This window comes from Rissa tridactyla, chromosome 10 (genome assembly GCF_028500815.1).
Source record: "Rissa tridactyla isolate bRisTri1 chromosome 10, bRisTri1.patW.cur.20221130, whole genome shotgun sequence".
In the NCBI taxonomy this organism is placed as follows: Eukaryota; Metazoa; Chordata; class Aves; order Charadriiformes; family Laridae; genus Rissa; species Rissa tridactyla.
Window position 1 is genome coordinate 19,513,425 of NC_071475.1, and position 18,663 is coordinate 19,532,087.

The 18,663-nt window shown below is 39.2% G+C and overlaps 1 protein-coding gene across 11 annotated transcripts in view; it reads right to left on the minus strand.

Annotated features, from left to right (window-relative positions):
* The window catches only part of DCAF1 (DDB1 and CUL4 associated factor 1), a 52,378-nt gene that overhangs the window by 5,260 nt on the left and 28,455 nt on the right, over positions 1-18,663 (minus strand). For 5 of the 11 annotated variants that reach the window (XR_008468654.1, XM_054215903.1, XM_054215899.1 and 2 more), the window contains 8 exons: positions 17,906-18,104; positions 17,136-17,218; positions 16,119-16,203; positions 14,677-14,910; positions 14,056-14,149; positions 13,473-13,577; positions 12,553-12,626; positions 11,248-11,352 (listed from right to left, as the gene is read on the minus strand). Coding sequence is in view for 7 of the 11 variants with exons in the window: in XM_054215903.1 (XP_054071878.1) it covers positions 11,248-11,352; positions 12,553-12,626; positions 13,473-13,577; positions 14,056-14,149; positions 14,677-14,910; positions 16,119-16,203; positions 17,136-17,218; positions 17,906-18,104 (979 nt within the window). In the remaining 4 variants the exon portion in view is untranslated. Of the gene's footprint in view, positions 1-7,237; positions 7,263-10,381; positions 10,522-11,247; positions 11,353-12,552; positions 12,627-13,472; positions 13,578-14,055; positions 14,150-14,676; positions 14,911-16,118; positions 16,204-17,135; positions 17,219-17,905; positions 18,105-18,663 lie in introns of those variants that run through there. The other 6 variants (XR_008468656.1, XR_008468655.1, XM_054215904.1 and 3 more) reach the window with 6 other exon arrangements.

Consider the following 18,663-nt stretch of genomic DNA (forward strand, 5'->3'; position numbering starts at 1 on the left):
CATTGTGCCGTTTAGACTGCTGCGTTCTCAGATCTAAAAGGACAGAGGAAAAAAAGACCTTTACTGTGCTCTCCCCAACCTGCTTTTTTCTTCAGTCAGCGCTATAAAAATATCCACCACAGCCACACAAATCCAACGTCTGTCATAGGCAAAAGAAACAAGGAATGCCAAAAAGCCTGGGAAAATTTTATTGTTTCTTCCCTTGCAAAACGCAGTCAAGTCTCCTCTACTGACTAGAAGTCCCATGTTATTTAAATGGAGATTACAATATAAAAACATTGGTTTGCTACACATGTTTTTTTTTCCGAAAGAGCTTGTATCAAGTATAAAATTAAAATAACCTATATTAACCCCTATGCTTATTTTAGGCAATTACAAACTTTAATTTGAGTCAATAAGTCCTCAAATGAACGTACATTGCTTTTTGAATTGTATACACACTGGGAGAGGAAATATCTTATTTGCAGCTCACAGTTTTAAACTGCGGTGCCATGTTGAGCACAATTTTCCATGAAATATATTGAATGGAGTGTAATAGCTTTTGCCTTAATAACTTTTACTTTTGTTCTATGCAGTATCTGCAAAGAGAACAATGTCTAAACTTTATTCAGAATTGAAAAACTGATTAAAAACTGAAGAGGCAAGAGAGTTTATTTTCCTTTTTCAGTCAACGACTCTGAGGCTGGAAAGGAGGAGATCTATTTTAAAGGCTTGGAAAAATTAAGCCAAGTTTTTCAGTGTCTGGAGACAGACACACAACTGTAGGCATTAGGTAAGAAGCGCACTGTGAGATTCATTTAGAGTCCACATGAGTTAGGTACCCTCCTATTTTCCACACCTGTGGAATTTCTGAAAGCATTTTTTTCCCAAGTATCTAGCCCACGATTACTTAAAAGCAAATGTCAAAACTAATGAATTCGATTATGTTTCACATTTAATGTATTTATTGGGAATTGAAACACTATTTTATCAACATCTTCATTCAACGTTAAGGCAAGACGTATATATCAATATCATCCTCTAAATACAGGATGAAATGAAATATAGTTGCATAAAGCTAAAGATTTCTTCTGGCTGACAAGAATAAGCGTCAAATTACACATAAACGGTGTATATTTAGCTGCAAACTAACTTTGAAGGATTACACCAACCAGTGAGGAAAAAGTTCTTTGTGAAAATACAAACAGCAACAGAAGACTAGAGAACCAAAATCAATGTTTCCACCTTTCCAGTTTAAATTACTTAATCTGAAGTAGGCGATTAAAATCAGGCCACAGTCATTTAAAACACACCTAAGAACAGTAAGATGAGATCTAAATTATACCTGTCCTTGGTAAACCAGGAAACAGTGTGAAAACCACGCTACGAGAACTCATGTGTGCATGTGACAGAGCGCGACATGCGCACAATGCGTGTCCTTACGGAGCTGAGCGAGCGACACAGAACACGGTTCACGAGGAGTGATCTAAAGTAGTGATAAACCTGCACCTTGTCATGTTTTAAAGAACACAGGAACTTGGAAAATGTGGTGCTTCTGCTAAGTAACAGGAAAATTAGTTCTGCATTAGCTTCTGACCAGTCTCCAAGCACAGACCTCTGCAGGCACACTGCAATACTCCAGTCTAGAGACACAAGGCATAAATGTGGGGAGATCTCTCTTAGGAAAGCACACTGGGCTTCTGTACCCAAAACCAATCTGTGGGACATACAGCTGAGAAAGACTCCACTTGGTCTTTCCTGACACCTACCACCATCATATGTGATACCCAGTCTGTTAATGGACTTCTAGGCCGTATCCTCATCAGATACCACAACTGGCTCACAGAAGGGATCCATATAGAGATAACAACTGGCGTGCCTTCCCAGTGACTCCTGCAAGCATACCGACTCACAGCAGTGAAAAAAATCCTTGTGCAATGTCACAAGGGAAGACAGGCAGAACAGTTATTCCAAACCCTATCTGGATTTGGAAGGAAACGCCTGCAAATACTCACCAGGAGTTCCCAAGAGCTTTGGGCAATGACGCGGGTGCTGCTAGAAAAAAGAGCCAGTGTGCACATCTATGCACGACAAGCATGCACCTGTGCTCATCTTCCTCATTGGAGTAAACTGATCCACAGCACCCATGCACCAGCACACTCCATACGACTTAAAAAATAGTATCAAGGAACTGTTTTAGCTATCACTAACTCCTTTAGATGCCTAAAGATATTCTTCTACAAGGCCAGGCTGGATGAGGCTTTGAGCAGCCTGGTCTAGTGGGAGGTGTCCCTGCCCAGGGCAGGGGGTTGGAACTAGATGATCTTTAAGGTCCCTTCCAACCCAAACCATTCTATGATTCTCTTCGGGTTGTTCTCTGCAAGAGCTGCTTAGGTCAGAACTTGAACTGCTCATAGAGTCCTCACATTCTTCCTCTGCTTCCTTAGAGAATATTCTCTTCCCTCTCCAACAGAAACCTCTTCACAGCTGTCAGATATCTTTACAGAGGGCATGAGGGTAGTACTGCAGAATCACAAGCTGACCATCTCATAACCTTCCCTCTGTAAAATGTTCTACTTCACTATCAGCACTCTGACTCACTGCCCGATATTTCTGTGCACCCGCTCTGCAGCCTGGTGCACGATTATTACAATGAGCCAGACCAAACCCCTGTCTTCCTATGGAACTCGGTAAGATTGCAAACACTACCAACCTGAGGCTATGACGGAGGAAAAAAAAAAAAAAAAAAAAAAAAAAATCTACTGTTCCCTTTTAAATAGAGTAGGCAACACTCAGAGGGACATGATGGAGCCCAGCTTTTGAACTAAGGATGTCACACTGCTACCCATTTTAGTTACACAGTGATTCAGGTATATTAATTGCTTGTACGATTTGCCTTGATAGGTGCCACGAATAGAACAGTTTGAAGTACAGTACCCACTGACCCCTAATGAGACTCAAATTTGTAACTACATAAATATGTATTAATTTTATTATTATATTATAGTGAGCACCAACACAAGGTTTTCTGTGTTATCTGCACAATACTGTACCAGTGTTACTCATCTTCATCTCCAGCATACACAGATGTCACTACATAACAGCTGCAACGCAGAGGTCATTATAGTATCTGCATACCTGCATGACCAACTCTATCTGCTCTTCAAAAACACAGCATCGCAATTATAATAAAGGACTTTTAATCTAAGAAACACCCACCCTGTTTCATACACAAAATGGCTTCCTGGCCCCACTTCTCTGCATTAATACTTACAGGGCTGATTCACCCCAGTTAAAGCAAAAAGGCTGCAAAAATAAAGCAAAGAACAAAGACAAAGCGGACAATTTAAAGTGAACTAGAGAACAAAACAAAACACCCTGGTTATAATTATAAGGGATAGCAAAGAGGGAGGCTGGAACTTCGGCGCGGAATAGCTATCCACAGATGTAAGTAGGATGCCTACACAGGGACAGGCTCCAGTTTAACTTAGAAATTGTTTGCCTCAACTATAGAGTTCATTTGACTCAACTGCTAAAGACTGGCTTAGGCTGAAAAAAAACCCCCCAACACATCCATACAAAGGGTTTGTAACAGTTTAACTCAAAAAGTCTTAAGAATGTAAGTCAGTAATGTATAGTATCATCAGTTAGATACTTCAAAGAAGTATAAAGGATGCAGGAACTATCAGTTCTTCTAGGATAAGACTGCAAAATGTGACAATTAATTTAAGCGTGCATCTTAGAGAAATCTCTCACTCGCTAACTCTAAAAATTCACTAGTTCACTTACACAGTAACACATAAATAGCTTAAACACACAGTCTGGGACTACTTTGAGGATGATTAAGAGGGCAAAAGTGATTCATGTCAGCTTTTTAACATGCCTGCATACAGGCAGATTTACAGAGGTATAGTAGTACAAGAAAAGCTAGACATTAACTTAAAGAATCAGAAAAGTTGATTACATAGCAAAGGATTATCTCAAGATCATCTCAAAGCAAATTACCGGTAACTTAACTCTACTACCCACTTGCAACCTTATGTAAAGATTTAGAAAGCCAAGTAGATTTGGTTCAATTAATTTAGCATTTATAACTACAAAGCAAAAAAATAAAAAAACATCCCCTAAAGGAATGGCATATATAGGGGTGGCAGCAACGTACCAAAATATGCTTGACCTAATTCTTCATGTTGCCAGTATTTACAGCCTGTCCAGAGCTCAATAAATACCCTTTTTCTTGTTCAACCTTTATGTATTTTCTTCCATATTGTTCTTGGATGCACGTTTGCACACATTTCATAGACTTTCTTAGTGGTCCCCTTTTACCCATTCATTTTGTACATACGAAGTTCACAAAAATTGTCTTTATGGGTAGTACAAATTGATACTTAACATATTCACTGGTGTTCATCTCTCAAAAAGCATTCAAAGGCTCAGGAAAATCCCAGTCCTTCACTTATTCAAACTGATGCAAAATACATGTTAACTAGACAGAACTTTGATTTTTTTTTATTTTAACATAGTTCTGTCTGCACTGTATTTTACCCCAAATCAGTGTCTGTACAAGGTGCTTTCAGGAAGTATGGCACTCTAACTACTCCTATTTTCATCAATGAGGCTGCCTTTTTTTACCGGCAGAACAGTTAATCAAATATCAGTGAAGCTCCTCCCACTTTTACAAATATTTCGGCTCATATTTAATTCACTTCTGGCTATTTGTAGCTAAGTCTAATCATCTGCTAGTAAGCACCTGCTTCTATAAACTGTTTATTTTCTCTAGTAAACCTACTAGTTTACTTCTCCCTCTCTTTCACCCTCCTCCCCCAAGTTTCTCCTAGAGAAAAGCAAACTCATTTTTAGCAATCTGGTCGTATTCCAAATTATCAGTATTATTTTAATTACCACTATTTCCACCATGGGAAGAGGCTCTGCTTTCATAAAAAAAGTACATTTGATCATTGTTCAAATACAAGTTCACTGAAGAATGTTTCACTCCAGAGAAATAAGTCTCTCCTTGTTTTAGTAATTTATCTTTCTCCACAATCTCCTTGTCCTATCTTCTGACAACAGTTCTCCTTGCTTCCAAAGCATCTGTGCAGCACATCGGTACTTTCCGATCCTTTGCTATGCAATTCTCAGGAGTGACAATGTCTGCTATTCAGTCATTTAAGAATTTCTATCCAATTCCTCCCCCACCCACTTCTTGACACTCCCTGAGTGGAAAAAAGCTTAAATATAGCCAACAGTCCTTCTAGGGGGTCAAGCACGTAAGGAATTTTTTACATCCTAGGTTACCTAGTCTCCATCTTTCCCCTCAGCTAGCAAGCTCAAACTCACTTTTATTACCATGCTGTTAAACTCATTCTACACATTCATCTCCTTCCCACTACAGGGATGCACCTACTTTTACCTTCTCAGCTACTTCAGCGTTAGAATTTCTACTTCTTCATAGGCATTAATGAGGTCAGAGAGCTAAAAACTTAGAAGCCTGGGAATGCGCATATGTAACAAGCAAGAAATCTTACCATAGGCTTCTATGCAGATGTAGGTATGTGCAGATTTAATACAGGAAACAGCACACAGCATACAGTATGTCAGAGGCAAAACATGAAGAAATAAAAAACCAGTTATTCTTTCAGTCTATGTCAGTGGGTTTAGCTTGTCTAACAATCACTACTTACCTGTGATGAATGAAAAAGCATCCATGACACAGATAAACAAAACCTTTAAAGTAACCGGGCCTCTGTTGTATCAGCGTGTTCAACTGGGACTCTTTTGACCAATTCTCTGTTTTTGCCTAAGAAATGTTTTCATTGTAATGTGACTGTATGTACCTGATGATAATCGAACTCCAGAGTCACTGTCCTCTTCAAGACATGGACAAGTTGTCATTTCACAGTTGATATATTCCTTAAGTCTAGGGATAAAATTGTGACTATTATATTCTCTGGGCTGTAGGGCTCAGAAATAATATAAGGAGTCCAGAACCAGGTGCAACTTCTGAATCTGCTTCTCTTCCTTCCTCTCACTGATCTCACACTCTCAACTCACAAAAACAAGCCCATTCCTTTAATTGCATGCCAAAAACCAATACAGTGTAAAGGAATTTCAAAAGCTGGCCAGTAAATGAACTCTCCCCTCTATGAATTTGTTCATTTTTTTTTCCCCCTCGAGCTTCTGACTGGCATTTTTCATCACAGCTGAGGCAGCTTTTATTTTCTTGGATCCCAAATACTCTGGGAATTCTAGAAAGATGTGTTAGGTGAGAGGAAGTCAAGCTTTGATTTCTGTCACTGAACAGGCAGAATATGCTTTTATCTCTGCTGAAGCTGTTTTACTCCATAATACTAGGCCTAGCCTTTTGAAAATTTAAATTACTTTTGTCTTTCCAAGAATCTCCTCTGTTTACACTAACTCACAGCTAGTGAAACTAGATTCTGAAACAGCAGCATAGGCTGAAGCAGTCACAGTCATTTGCTACTACCTAAAAAAGTCGTAAGTACAGGTACTGGGAAAGCTTTTTTTTTTTTTTAATATCTGTTTTGGAGGATGCCTGTTGAAAAGATGTGTCTGTTCTGTAAACAGGTCTTTGATGGAAAGCACTCGTTACTTAGCCACCCCGGCTGCAACTAAGTTCAAGGATTCCTATTAAGGTGTGCAATAAACGCATGTATATTTTTATCAGTTGAAACATTTGTCTAAAAATACTTGTTCCCAGCTATTATCCTGCAAAACATTTAATGTTAAACAAGATTTAATTAAAAAAAAAAAAAAACCAAAACACATATCTTCAAACGTCACGGGAACAGTTCCTGAAAAACTAAGGGTCCCTGATGACATAAATCATCCTAGGCAGCTTGTAGTGACAAAGCGCCACCATGGTCTGATGGTTCCCAAATACATGTGCCAATATGGATTAAAGTTTGTGGGTTTTTCCCCCCAGCAAAGAAGTACCCGCATGAAAACAAACCTCTATCAAACCAACAGCAATAAAGTACACTGGAATTGCTGTTGGCAGGCTGATAGGGGGAGAGTCCTAAAATAAAAGTAGAAACCGGGATCACAAAGACCACATAGAAAGCTGAGGAAAAGCATTTTCCATCCTGGCTAAACTACGTGTTAGAATAGCGATTGTCTTTCGAGTCTTTATTGCCTTATCTCCAAAGCTTTCGTTTCATATCACCTAGAGTTTTCTAAACCAATGCAAAAAGACAAATTACACACCTACCATCACCATTTCGATAGCCCAGAAGCACTGCAGGATAATTAACAGTTCTTCAGTTCTGGCAAAAGAAGTAGAACACACTTTATAGGACAGGGACAGCTAGGTGAAGCAATCTGCTACTGAAGCCATAAATCTCTCTGAACATGACAATAACTGAGAATGCTACTTAAGCCTCACAGGTGCAACATCATCCACATGTACCACAGAGATAAAAAATAGGCCTTAAAGAACTAAAATGGAAAGAAAAACTAAAATAAAGAGGTAAAAATGCACAGACCGAAAATCCTGTAACCCACTCAGAAGATCACGTCATCTAGACTTAAGTTTCGCAGTTTTGAGTCTACTCTGTGTTCAGCCAGTTCCCTTGGTTTTAGCTTTTCTGATCACTTAATATTTCTGAAGTCACCTTTTCTAGCCCCTGGCAACTGCCATGCGCCATTTCTAGGCCAGATCAGGACGTTCACTTTCCTTTGCACCATTTCCTCTGAAATTCCTGGTCTGTCTCACTGCAGAAGACAACAGATTACCGAATGAAACAGGGGATATAAATCAGCCAAGAAATGGAAATAAATAAGAATTAAGCAAGCTAACAACCAAAAGATGGCCCAGCACGTGTACCAGTAGCTCGGATACCCATCTTATTTTTGCTAAGTCTAACTCTGAAGGAGTGTATCAAAACAGTGGCAAATACAGGAGGAAGAGGAGGATCTTGCTGCAGGACTGAAGAATAGGAAACTCTGCCTGTTTCCCCCCAGAGTGAACAGGTATGCAAATGCTTGAGAGACACTCAGTCACTGATGGACCCACTTAGATACTCATCCAGCAGTGAAATAATACACAAAACTCACAGAAGTTCAAGGCAGAAAGATGAGTATTTTTGGAGTAACACATCCAACAAAAAAAGGCTAACAAACCGGCTCTTGCTAAGCGTGTTACATCTTCACTTTCCCTCAGTTATCGCAGTAAGTACAGGTCACAGAGTATTAATATCCATTTTGCATTTGTTCTGTTTAACAAGGCCTGACAACTCTGGATTACTGGCTGTAACTAGGAAAAGGCAGCTTTCCAGAGATCTCATACGAAAGGCTAGTATAAGAGCTGAGGAAGAACTCAGCTACAGTAGTAGTGCTATTCTCAAGTATTTCAAACAAAACCATAAACATTTACTGCAGCAGTACCATGCACAAGCCAGCTAAGTCAGCCCGGTCATTTAATTTGAGGGTAATTTATGTGTTGATTTCACAAGGTTTGGCTTGAGGAAGGGGGAGTAATATAGCTGTTTTGTTTCTTCACTTAAATGAGAGAAGGAATTGAAAGATATCTACCGCCCTGCTAGGTTCATTTTACCCTCAGTCTTTTGCTTTTCAAAAATCTGTCACAGATCCACCAGTTGACACTTGTCAAAAATGACATCACAAGGCGGCAAAACTTAAAGTAAAAAATGTCAGGCAAATATTTTTCTCCATAGTTTTTAACTTGTCTCAAGCATAATTTTTAAAGCAATTTTATTCTACGTCACATGGCTTCCAAGCAAGGCTTGCCCATCAAATATGCTCTATTTGAGTACTTACTACTTTCTGCACGGGCAAAAATCTGTACTCATGGACCCATGTAGATCATATACAAAAAATATATGTATGTGTAAAATGAAGGTGTCAATATACAAGGGCCAAACAGATTAATATCAGCTCTAAAAATCTTGACCAAATAGACGTCAGTGTAATGTTGATTCACATGGACTTCCTCCCCCACCACTTTCATGGAAGATATCAGAAGCATCATCTTTTAGCCAGAATATCTGTGATAAGTCCCAACAAGTTTGAAAGTTTATTTCCAATTTTTCAAAGCCTAAATCACAGAAACTATCTAGGCAAGTAGTAAACACCTACCTAAGTGTGAGCATATGCATACACAGAAAACTCCTGTTCACCGGGAAATAAATTACTTTTGTTGACCTTAACAGACAAGCATGCCAGAGAGATTCCATCTTTATTCTGGAAAACCTCTACTCATTCTAGCTCAATGCTGGATGTCTCTATGGAGACAAAAGCTGTATTTTGTAAGCCTAAGACTAGAACAAACCTGGAGGAACAGCAGTGAACAGCTATGGGACAGAAAGCAAGTTAACGTTTTGCTTAATATATATAGATTGAATTGAATTCGGGTTCGTAAATGTTGTTTATATTGAAAACAAATCTCTCTTACTAAAGAAACTTGATTGTAACCATCCCTAAAAGTTACTGTTACCTATACACCCCAGAAATGAAGACCATAAAAAGCAGCAATTATGCAGTACCAAGTAGTCACTCTTAGCTTGCAAATCTATCCCCAAGCAGCTTTGTTGGAATACTCCATAAGCTTTACAGAAAAGCTTTTAGCATACTTAAGTTCTGCCAGGGGCCACCTCCATTGGTAAGACAGGAAGCGTCCCCAGTCACGTCTGATGGATGACAGATACCTTATCTCTGCTTGGTACCTAGTGTTACAGCCTGGAACCAACAGCACTCAGCCTGCGTCCTCTATACAAATACAGATCTCCGCTTAAGTCAACACTTACCAGCGATATTGCAAAACAGTGTCTTCATAGCTGCTAGTTAACCATTGTACAATGCAAAATCGCTTTCTGCTACAAACAATTTTTTGAGATTTTTATAAAGAAAATGTAAATAACCTTACTAAAATATACTGAATGTGAACAAAAAAAAAACCAGTGGAAGCAGAGACAAAAATAGAAACTATTGCCTGAGGCAAGCACTGGCTGAAAGCAGAAACACTTTGGAAGGAAGAGTAATTTCCCCCCCTCATTGTTTCCTAAGGAATTCTTACTCTTCACCCATTCTAAAAGTTCCTAAACTGAATCCATCCGATCTAGGGATAGAAACAGTGACAAAGGATTTCATAAGAATGCCAACTGCAACCTTGTAGCACATTGAGAGGACAGAACAGCAAATTGTGTACGCAAAACAGAACTACTGCTTTATCTTCAGAATTACAGTGAAACTGTAATAATAACAACCAACTGCAAAGAACATTACACTTTCCTGGGATCTGCTATCCAGTCTTCTGAACTGAAAAGTAAAAGTTTTAACCTAGCAACAGGAAGATTCAGAGACAGAAAGCGTATCGGAAATCCACCTTTCCACAGAGGCTGGAAAAAAAACCCCACCAAAATATTACCTTCTGGCATTCTTTGGAAAAAGGTGAAGTCAGCTTTTCTCACAGAAGATACAAATATATGATTTACTAGAATGCAAACACCAAAGAGCAGAGAATAATGGATTTAAAATCTTTAGGGAATTGAAGCACAAGGTCTTTGCCTGTTCAAAAAAAAAAAACAAAAACAAAAAACAAGCAAAAACCTGACACCCAAAAAGCTACAAATTTGTCTTTAATTCTCATTGCACTGCAGTAAGTACTGTGTGCTACTGTATATTCTACTAACTGCACCCTGAGGAGCACTTATTGCAGTTCTTAGCTCTTTTGTCAAGTTGCCAGAGATCAAACAGCTGCTCTGAGAAGGAAAACCAACACATCCCAACACAAACCTACAGCTTACTTTAAAATTCTTAAAGCATTTTGCTATGTAGAAGAAACTGCAACTGTGCAGTTTCACTGCATTAGTCACAAGGTGTGTCTCATTCAAAAATTGGTGACAAGTTATTCCCAAGTATGAGACTTGGAATCAAAAAAGGAAAACCTCAAACACTCTGTCTCTGCTGGGTGTCGAAATATTTTAAAAAACCCAAGCAGAATAAACAGAAAAGTTTCTGATCAAGATTGAAACACTTAGGGAAATTAAGAAATAAATTATCAATTATCACGTTGGTTTACAGTGCACAAAGTTACTGTTCACACAGGTTCTGCACAGTTACTGCAGATTACTGCATCTACTGCATAGATTACTGACAGCAATCTACTTCACACCAGGTGAGACCAAACAAGGCATCTGTACTTTATGGGTAATAAATGAACACTTGCAGCCTCTCACATGCAGATGGCTAACAGCTTCTCTTGAAGAGCCAGGTTAATGCTATACTTCTCACCTGATCTTCTTCTTCATCCTCTTCATCTTCTGCCAAACGCTGCCTGCCCACTTCATACAGTCTGCAAACTGTATCCATGTTCATGGCATCCATGCTGCCTTGATTCTGAAGGGGAGATGCCCACACAACAGTTAGCCCCCGGAATTAAGCTCCGGGGTCATAGTCAGTGCTTTATCTGATCTGAATTACAGACACATTACCAAAATCCCTCCCTCCCATTTCCTAGCAGCAGTACAACTAGCACTAAACCCAAGTCTTTTTTGGTTTCAAGGACCAGCCCAGGCATCTACTTCCTGCTTCTGTCATCCGCAAGTTACACTCTTATTAGTAAACCTAACACCTGTACTGGATCCTTAACATGCTTCAGGTTAGTTCTCACCTAACCCCACACTACTTCCTTTCAAATTTGCCTCCCTATCATATCATTGTACCATATGCCTTGAGAGGATGCTAAAAGCTGTCACATAGCAAGAGCTCCAGCACACAGCAGTCTGACACCCCAGCAACCACTGCTGCCACATGCACTGAAGTAACATTTCCGATGGCTCCTTTAAAAGAAAATTTTCATACCTTGGCCTCACAACCTTAACTACTCGAACTTCAGTAGTTAAACATGAAGCTTGTCCTGCTACAAATTCTTTACTGGCTTTTTTGGTCTGTAAGGATCAGTGCTTCACAGAGTATTACGTTGACTGGATTCTAAATTAGTGACTACGTGTACATAGTCAGGTTCAAGAAATTGGGTACTGACAACATATTATTGGACAAAGAACTGGACCCATTAGTTTAATTTTACTTCCCCTCTAACAAACCATATGTTTTGCTCAGTAATTTTTGCTTCAAATCCTTAGTTTCTGGGATTTTGCTAGGACGACAAGTGAAAAAAACAGTAACAGTGATTCACAGAAAAGCTCTGTGGAAAGCCGCAGGAAGACTGCATTTCCCAGTTATTCAATACAATGCAAATTTTAATAGGAAATTATTGCTATAAATAGGAAAATATGCATTTCTCTCTACGCCTATGAGAACGAAAGCCTCTGCACATTTTACAGTGTGAAGTGTTTGAAGAGAGGCAAATGAGTTTAGAAGTTTAAGGAATTAGAGGCAGAAAAACAAGACTGCTGTGCGTGGACAGCAAAAAATTGACAGCATCTTTACCATCATTAAAACACCACCACTGCTTAGGACACGAATAACAGTAGGAACTCTAGAATCACCACTTCTGAAGGTTTTAAAAAGAAACAAAAGACATTGCACTCAAAACCACAGCTACAGAGAATCAGAGTTTATTCTTAGCTCCTTTACCTCAATGACAGCTAGATAGCAGTCCTTGCTGTCTGTGCACAAGTCAAAGATATTCCGCTTGACATCTATCGTCGCTGGAAAACATCACAAAACAAACTCAGTGGTTAACTGCATATTACTACTATAGTACATATTTATCTAAAAGCAGATAATAAAATGTGAGGACAAGAGAAACCAGCTGAAACAAAAGCAAAATGAACATTTGTTACTAATTCAACCTGGAATAAAGAATAGAAATGTTGGAGACTGTCAGAAAAAATAGCCAGGTAAGTTCTTAACCTCCTCTGCATAGTGCCTCCTCCCTTGATAATATATTTTTTGGCTTCTCTAAGCACAGTACACAACAGATAATTTTCCAGGATAGGTGGCAACCAAGGCACTGAGCTGTGAGCCATGCCTCCTCTCAATATCAAACCCCACGCTAGCTTAGCTCCAGCAGCTTTGCAAGCTAGAGGCCAAACTGACAGCATTTTGAACTACCAGCATGGAGAAATGCTGCTGGGAAAATGAAAACAAAAGTAAAATGGAAAAAAAAAAAACCCAAACAAACAAAAAAAACCCCACCAACAACCCCCCTCCCCACCCCCCCGCTCCACCCTCCCCCGCCCCCGAAATAACAGCCCTTCCTGAAATGAGCCCAATGACATCTTGGCCAAATGACCTACTATCTCAGATTATACCCTACTTGGAAAGAGGAAAGGAAAATAATGCCAGAACTGCAATCATGCACTGAACAGGGTATGATACTTGAACCTATTTCAGCGTTAAACCCAATTCTTGTGCTTCAACCAGAACAGGTCATAGCAGAATTTGTTTTGCCACACGTGCAAAGGAGAGGAGGAAGTGAACGTTACTAAGCAGAGCTTTCAATAAACCTTCAAACCTCCAGACCAAGCTACTTGCTCCTCTCCTACTCTTACCTATAGGCTTATAATCAGTTGCATTAAATGTCCTGAAAGAAGAGCCAAAGGGACTTCTCATTCTCTCCTCCAGAAGGTCATCTTCATCATCTGCCTGCAACATAGCTGATACAAGGAAAGATTATTCCACAAATCCACCTTCCATTCATCACTATCATTAATCAACTTAAGATCAAATCGGACTCTGACACGAATTTTCTTTTTATTTAATAGCTTGACAAGACCCATTCAATATCTACTCTTCCAGAGCTACCTTTATTAATACTGCAGACCATTGAAACTTAATACAGAAGACAAAATTATTTTCTCAAGTATCATAAGATCTGCTGTTATACACATTTTCTTTTTTAATAGGTGGATTTTTAATCTCACAAATGAGTTGTGATATTGCTGATGTTAGAGAAAACTGTCTTTGTCAGCAATACGTGTACCATAAACATCCTGAAAAAATTCCAGTTCGCACATGCCAGGAAGGTCTGGAGTTAGACAGACTGTCTGAAGTTTCCAGTTTCCCTGAACAAGCATCTACTTATCTCAAACCAGAAGTGACCAAGGAGAGTAATGTAAGACTGAGAAGTCCTACCTCCATACATAACTGTGCCAGTATAGTTGAAGACCACACGACATTGATCCAATGCAGGTACTGTGTGTAACAAATGGAAAGTTCGGAGGTCCCACTGAAAAAACACAGGCTAAGGAGCAACAAACAATTAAAAGTTTCTATTTCAACACAATGGCAAACAACTGATTAACTGCATTCAAGAAACCTCATTGCCAGCCTCTTGCAAATATGACAGAACCGGAGTCAGATTCTAGCACCACAATCCCTTCCATACGTTCGAAATAAAAAAGCTCTTACTCAAAATGTCATTCCGAGTCATGAGAGGTTACTGCGGAGCTTCAAGGTTGACCTTGGTAAAGGGATGGGAAGAGAGCAGAGGTACCACAGAGTATATTAGAAAAGAAAATCTCTCTTCCTCTGTGTGTTATGTATTTCCTCTAGGCCATATCAGAGGCAGAATCTAGATTTAAATTAGCTAGCTGACAGTCCCGACTTACTTGATTCGCAGACAAAAACCATTGTTACCATATATAACCTGTAACACAGCAGACCATTAATACAACTTCTGCAAGCAGCTACTTGTTTATCAATACAAATTCTTTAGGTCCCAGCACATCAGTTACCAGAGTGGCCAAAGGATACAATTTCTGTGTTGACTATGACCTCTAGCCCATTGGGGTGGAAAACACCACTGATGGTCATGTTGAATTTGTCAAACTTGTGGATGGCTTGTGCCGATCTAACATCCCAGAGGACACCATCATTTAGGACAAGGTCATCAGTGGGGTTAAAGGTGGCACAGTTCTTCTTGTAGTTGTTGGCAAGATCTGGGTTAAACAGAGTCAATAGCTTGTTGCCAGTCTGAATATCATAGATCTTTTAGATTAAAAAGAAAGAGAAAGATTAGTCACAATTTGTAATATACCTGTGCCTAAGATCACCCCATGTTCCCCCTTCTAAATTGTTTCCAGAATCACCCCATTTGCCATCTTGCTTTTCCATTTCAAGGGAGAGCGTTCTAAAGACAACGCTTTCTACCAGTCCTTCAATAGTTTTTCCACAGCTGGAACCAAATCTCACAACACGTTTTGGCAGTACTTAGCTTACTGCAAGTTCACTGATATATTTCAATATGATTCTGATTAGTTCCAAAGAAACTAACTCCATTATGAAAAGCAGGCTGTGAAGCTGCAGTCACAAGGTACCGCTTAGCCAGAAACTGTTTCAGAAATGAACTGCTTTCAGAACAGATGGTATTTACAAACATGAAAACTCCAAAGCACACAGAGAGGGGAAAAAAAGCCAGAAACTATAGAAAAGGAGTTAAAATTCCTGGCGTTTACATGGAAATGCAACTTTCTGAGCTTTGCCCCAACAAACTGTTGGAAGATAAAAAGATAAAAAGGGCTTTAACTAGTACGAAGGCTTTATGACCATCTTCTCAGATAAATTTGATCTGTAACATCCCTCAGAGCCCAGCTCTCTTTCAAACTTAGAGAGGAAAAAATCCTCTAGAATTGGAAAACAAATCTGTTTACCAGATAAACTCAATACACAAACTGATCTGACTTCCAGATAAATCCAAGTTAAAAACTGGTCAGGAATGGGTAGCTTGCTTAAACAAATCACAGAATTAAGTAAAATCATAAATAATTTGAATAAGTTGTGTTTTCTGACAATTTGTTATGCAAATACTCTTTCAAAAGAGCGCCTATAAGCAATGCAAATTAACACTGAGAAGGAAAAGCACTCTGAAGCCTGCGTCTGTCAAATTTGCAGGTATTCATACAAAACACAATTGCATTCTCTGAAAACATATTAGTAAAATTAAATTACCCAAAAGCAATCTGCAGGTTTTGGGGGAGTAAAAGGAGGATGCTTTTAAGGACACTTTTTATAGGGCATTTTCCACAGCTGTTGACTGAGCTACTGAGAAGTTTTTTGACACTTTCAAAGCTTTTCCTCTAAAGCCGCTTAGCTCATCAGTTACAGAGCATCACGGCACCCACATCTGTTAATAAATGTCCTGTGAAGAATTATATTCTTGCAACAGCTCCACAACCGTGACTTCTACTGGTACTTACATGGGCAATATCTCCTTTTGTGCCAATGACCCTGTCCTGAGAGTGCTTGCTGAACTCCACATAGTGGTCATCAGGGAAGGAATGCCTGTAGGTAGAGTCAGAAAGGAAGTCAAGGGACTGCAGATTCAAACCACCCGTGTGAACCAAACACTACCCCAACACCTCCAGCAGAGGTTTCAACGATGCAGAAAACTAAATGTGTACAAAAGACTTTCCTTCACCATTGACCACAGCATACTACAATGGTAAAATGCTCCACTGGCATTTGCAGGAAAGTGTCTATTATAGACACAGCCTTTACAGCAGACCAGTAAAAAAACACAAGTATCAAATTCACAGACTTGTCATCAACAGGGTCTGCCATAAACATAAGTATTTCAAGGAGCAAGTAACGAATGGCATCATGAACGTTCAAACACACATGCACACCTGAGGCACGTTAAACTTTTTATCTGAAAAATGCTCTCTAGCTGACCTAAAACAGATCGCACCAAAACTGTTGCTTACAACTAAGGTAGACAACAGCCTAACCTTTTAAAAAAGGAAGAGCCTTCCACCCATTTTTTATCGAAAGGAAAAACTGTAAATATTGAAATAACTTTTAAATAGCTTTTTCTGGGTCTGAAATAGCATGTTTCCAGGGTCTGACAATTTCACCACGCGAATCACTGTACTAATAAAATTCTGTACCAGGCTACAGAAAGATTGTCAAGATAATTTATGAACACAAGAATAAAAATACAAACATACTTCTTTGCCTTCAGGGCCAACAGTGATTTTACTGATCTATCTTGCATTAAACAGGACTTTAGGTAGGTAGAATTTAGCAAAGCTATCTGTAGCCAATAAAATAGGGAAGATATTAAACATAAGAAAGGGAGCACATTTTATTTTTTCACAAGAGACATTGCAAGAGCTGTGCTGTGCTTTCATAGAGTTTGTTGTTAGGGTTTCTGCCTATATTGAATGGTTCTTCTAACTGCAACATACCCCACAGCTGGATCAGAGTATACCTACTTCATATCAAAGACAGACTTCATTCCCCATAATGCAGACAGAGGTTGACTCCACGTAGCAGATGTCAGCAATAAAGATCCATCCTGTATCGCCAGATGGGAGTGGAAAAGAATACCAAGGAAAACAGAGGTTATCATTTTACCTGTACACTTTAACTTAACATGTACAAGATGAATTTAGGAACTACAGCAGATTTTGTGCTTACTAAACTACTCCTGTGGAGATAAATTATAGGTATCTAATACTATGTATAATATAAAGAGCCTTTGGCAGACAAAACCAGACAACAATGGAAATGATTTATGAGTTAATAGCAGATAAAAATCAGGATAATCCATGCCTGAATTTTGATGCCCTGTGAGTGGAGCTCACTCTGCTTATAAATCAGTTAACTTTTATTTCTTCCTAGAATCATCCCCCAAAAGATTTCTTTCTCCAACAAAGGGAGGTGATATAAACCCTGATATCTTATCTCACATTTATCTTAAATACATAGTCAGGTTAAGCATTTTTGCACTTCTGGACACATATATTAATTACTTAGGAAGGCACAGAGCCTCTGCGCATCTTCTCTATTATCTTGGGAAGAAAAAAATAATTGTAGAACTCACAGAGAGGGAGTATGTAACTATTACAAGTACTTTAATGACAGGCATTGCAGACCAGCCAGCAGATGCATTTTAGATGCAAATATCCAGACAGGCCCAAAACATACCAGGGCTTAGTCTGTGAGAACTTCTAAAACTCAGAACAGGTCTCTGATTACTTACCCTGGATGGCTCAAGGTGCGTGATGGCAGAGTTATGGCAGTTGTAACTGGCCTCTTCCTGTCCACTGAATACATTATAGAGTTTCAACTGCCCTGTGCAAGTACCCAGCATTAAGAATCGTTCTCTTGCAGAAAACGCGCAACAGGTAAAGCCACTCTCATCCTCATTTGCTTCCCTGAACACAGAAATCGGACGGAACCTACAGAAGGCAGAAATACAAAGGTCATCCAGGAGAGAAGAAAAGCAAAACTGAAACGTTGTGTGATGATATTAAATTCAGTCCTTAAAAACCACGTAGGTACAGGTTATAGCTGTCCTTCTAGGACAAGCTAATTGTCAATTGTAAGCCTAGTGGTCAAGTGAGTATGTTACAACAGTGTTTGCAAAGTTTCAGGGTTTGTTTTGCACTATTAAGTACTTCTGTTAAAGTACATCATTAAGATGAAGCACTTGGAGTCAGTCTTCAAAGCTGGATTGATGGAAAGCCTGCAATGCCATCACCTGGATAAGTACAGACAGCTAGCAAAAAATTTTCTAACCGTTCTGAAACACTCAACACAAGAAGGCATGGCACATCAGCCAAATAACCTCCTGTCATCACAATTCCCCAAGGTGATACTGGTTTCACTGTGAAGATGCTTTCATTTATGTATCATCTTTATTTTTTATAAACTTTACATCATCTTCCAATTTAACCTCAGCAAAGAAAGAGCACATAAAAAGGCTACCAACTTGCAGTGCTGTGGATTCAGCTGACA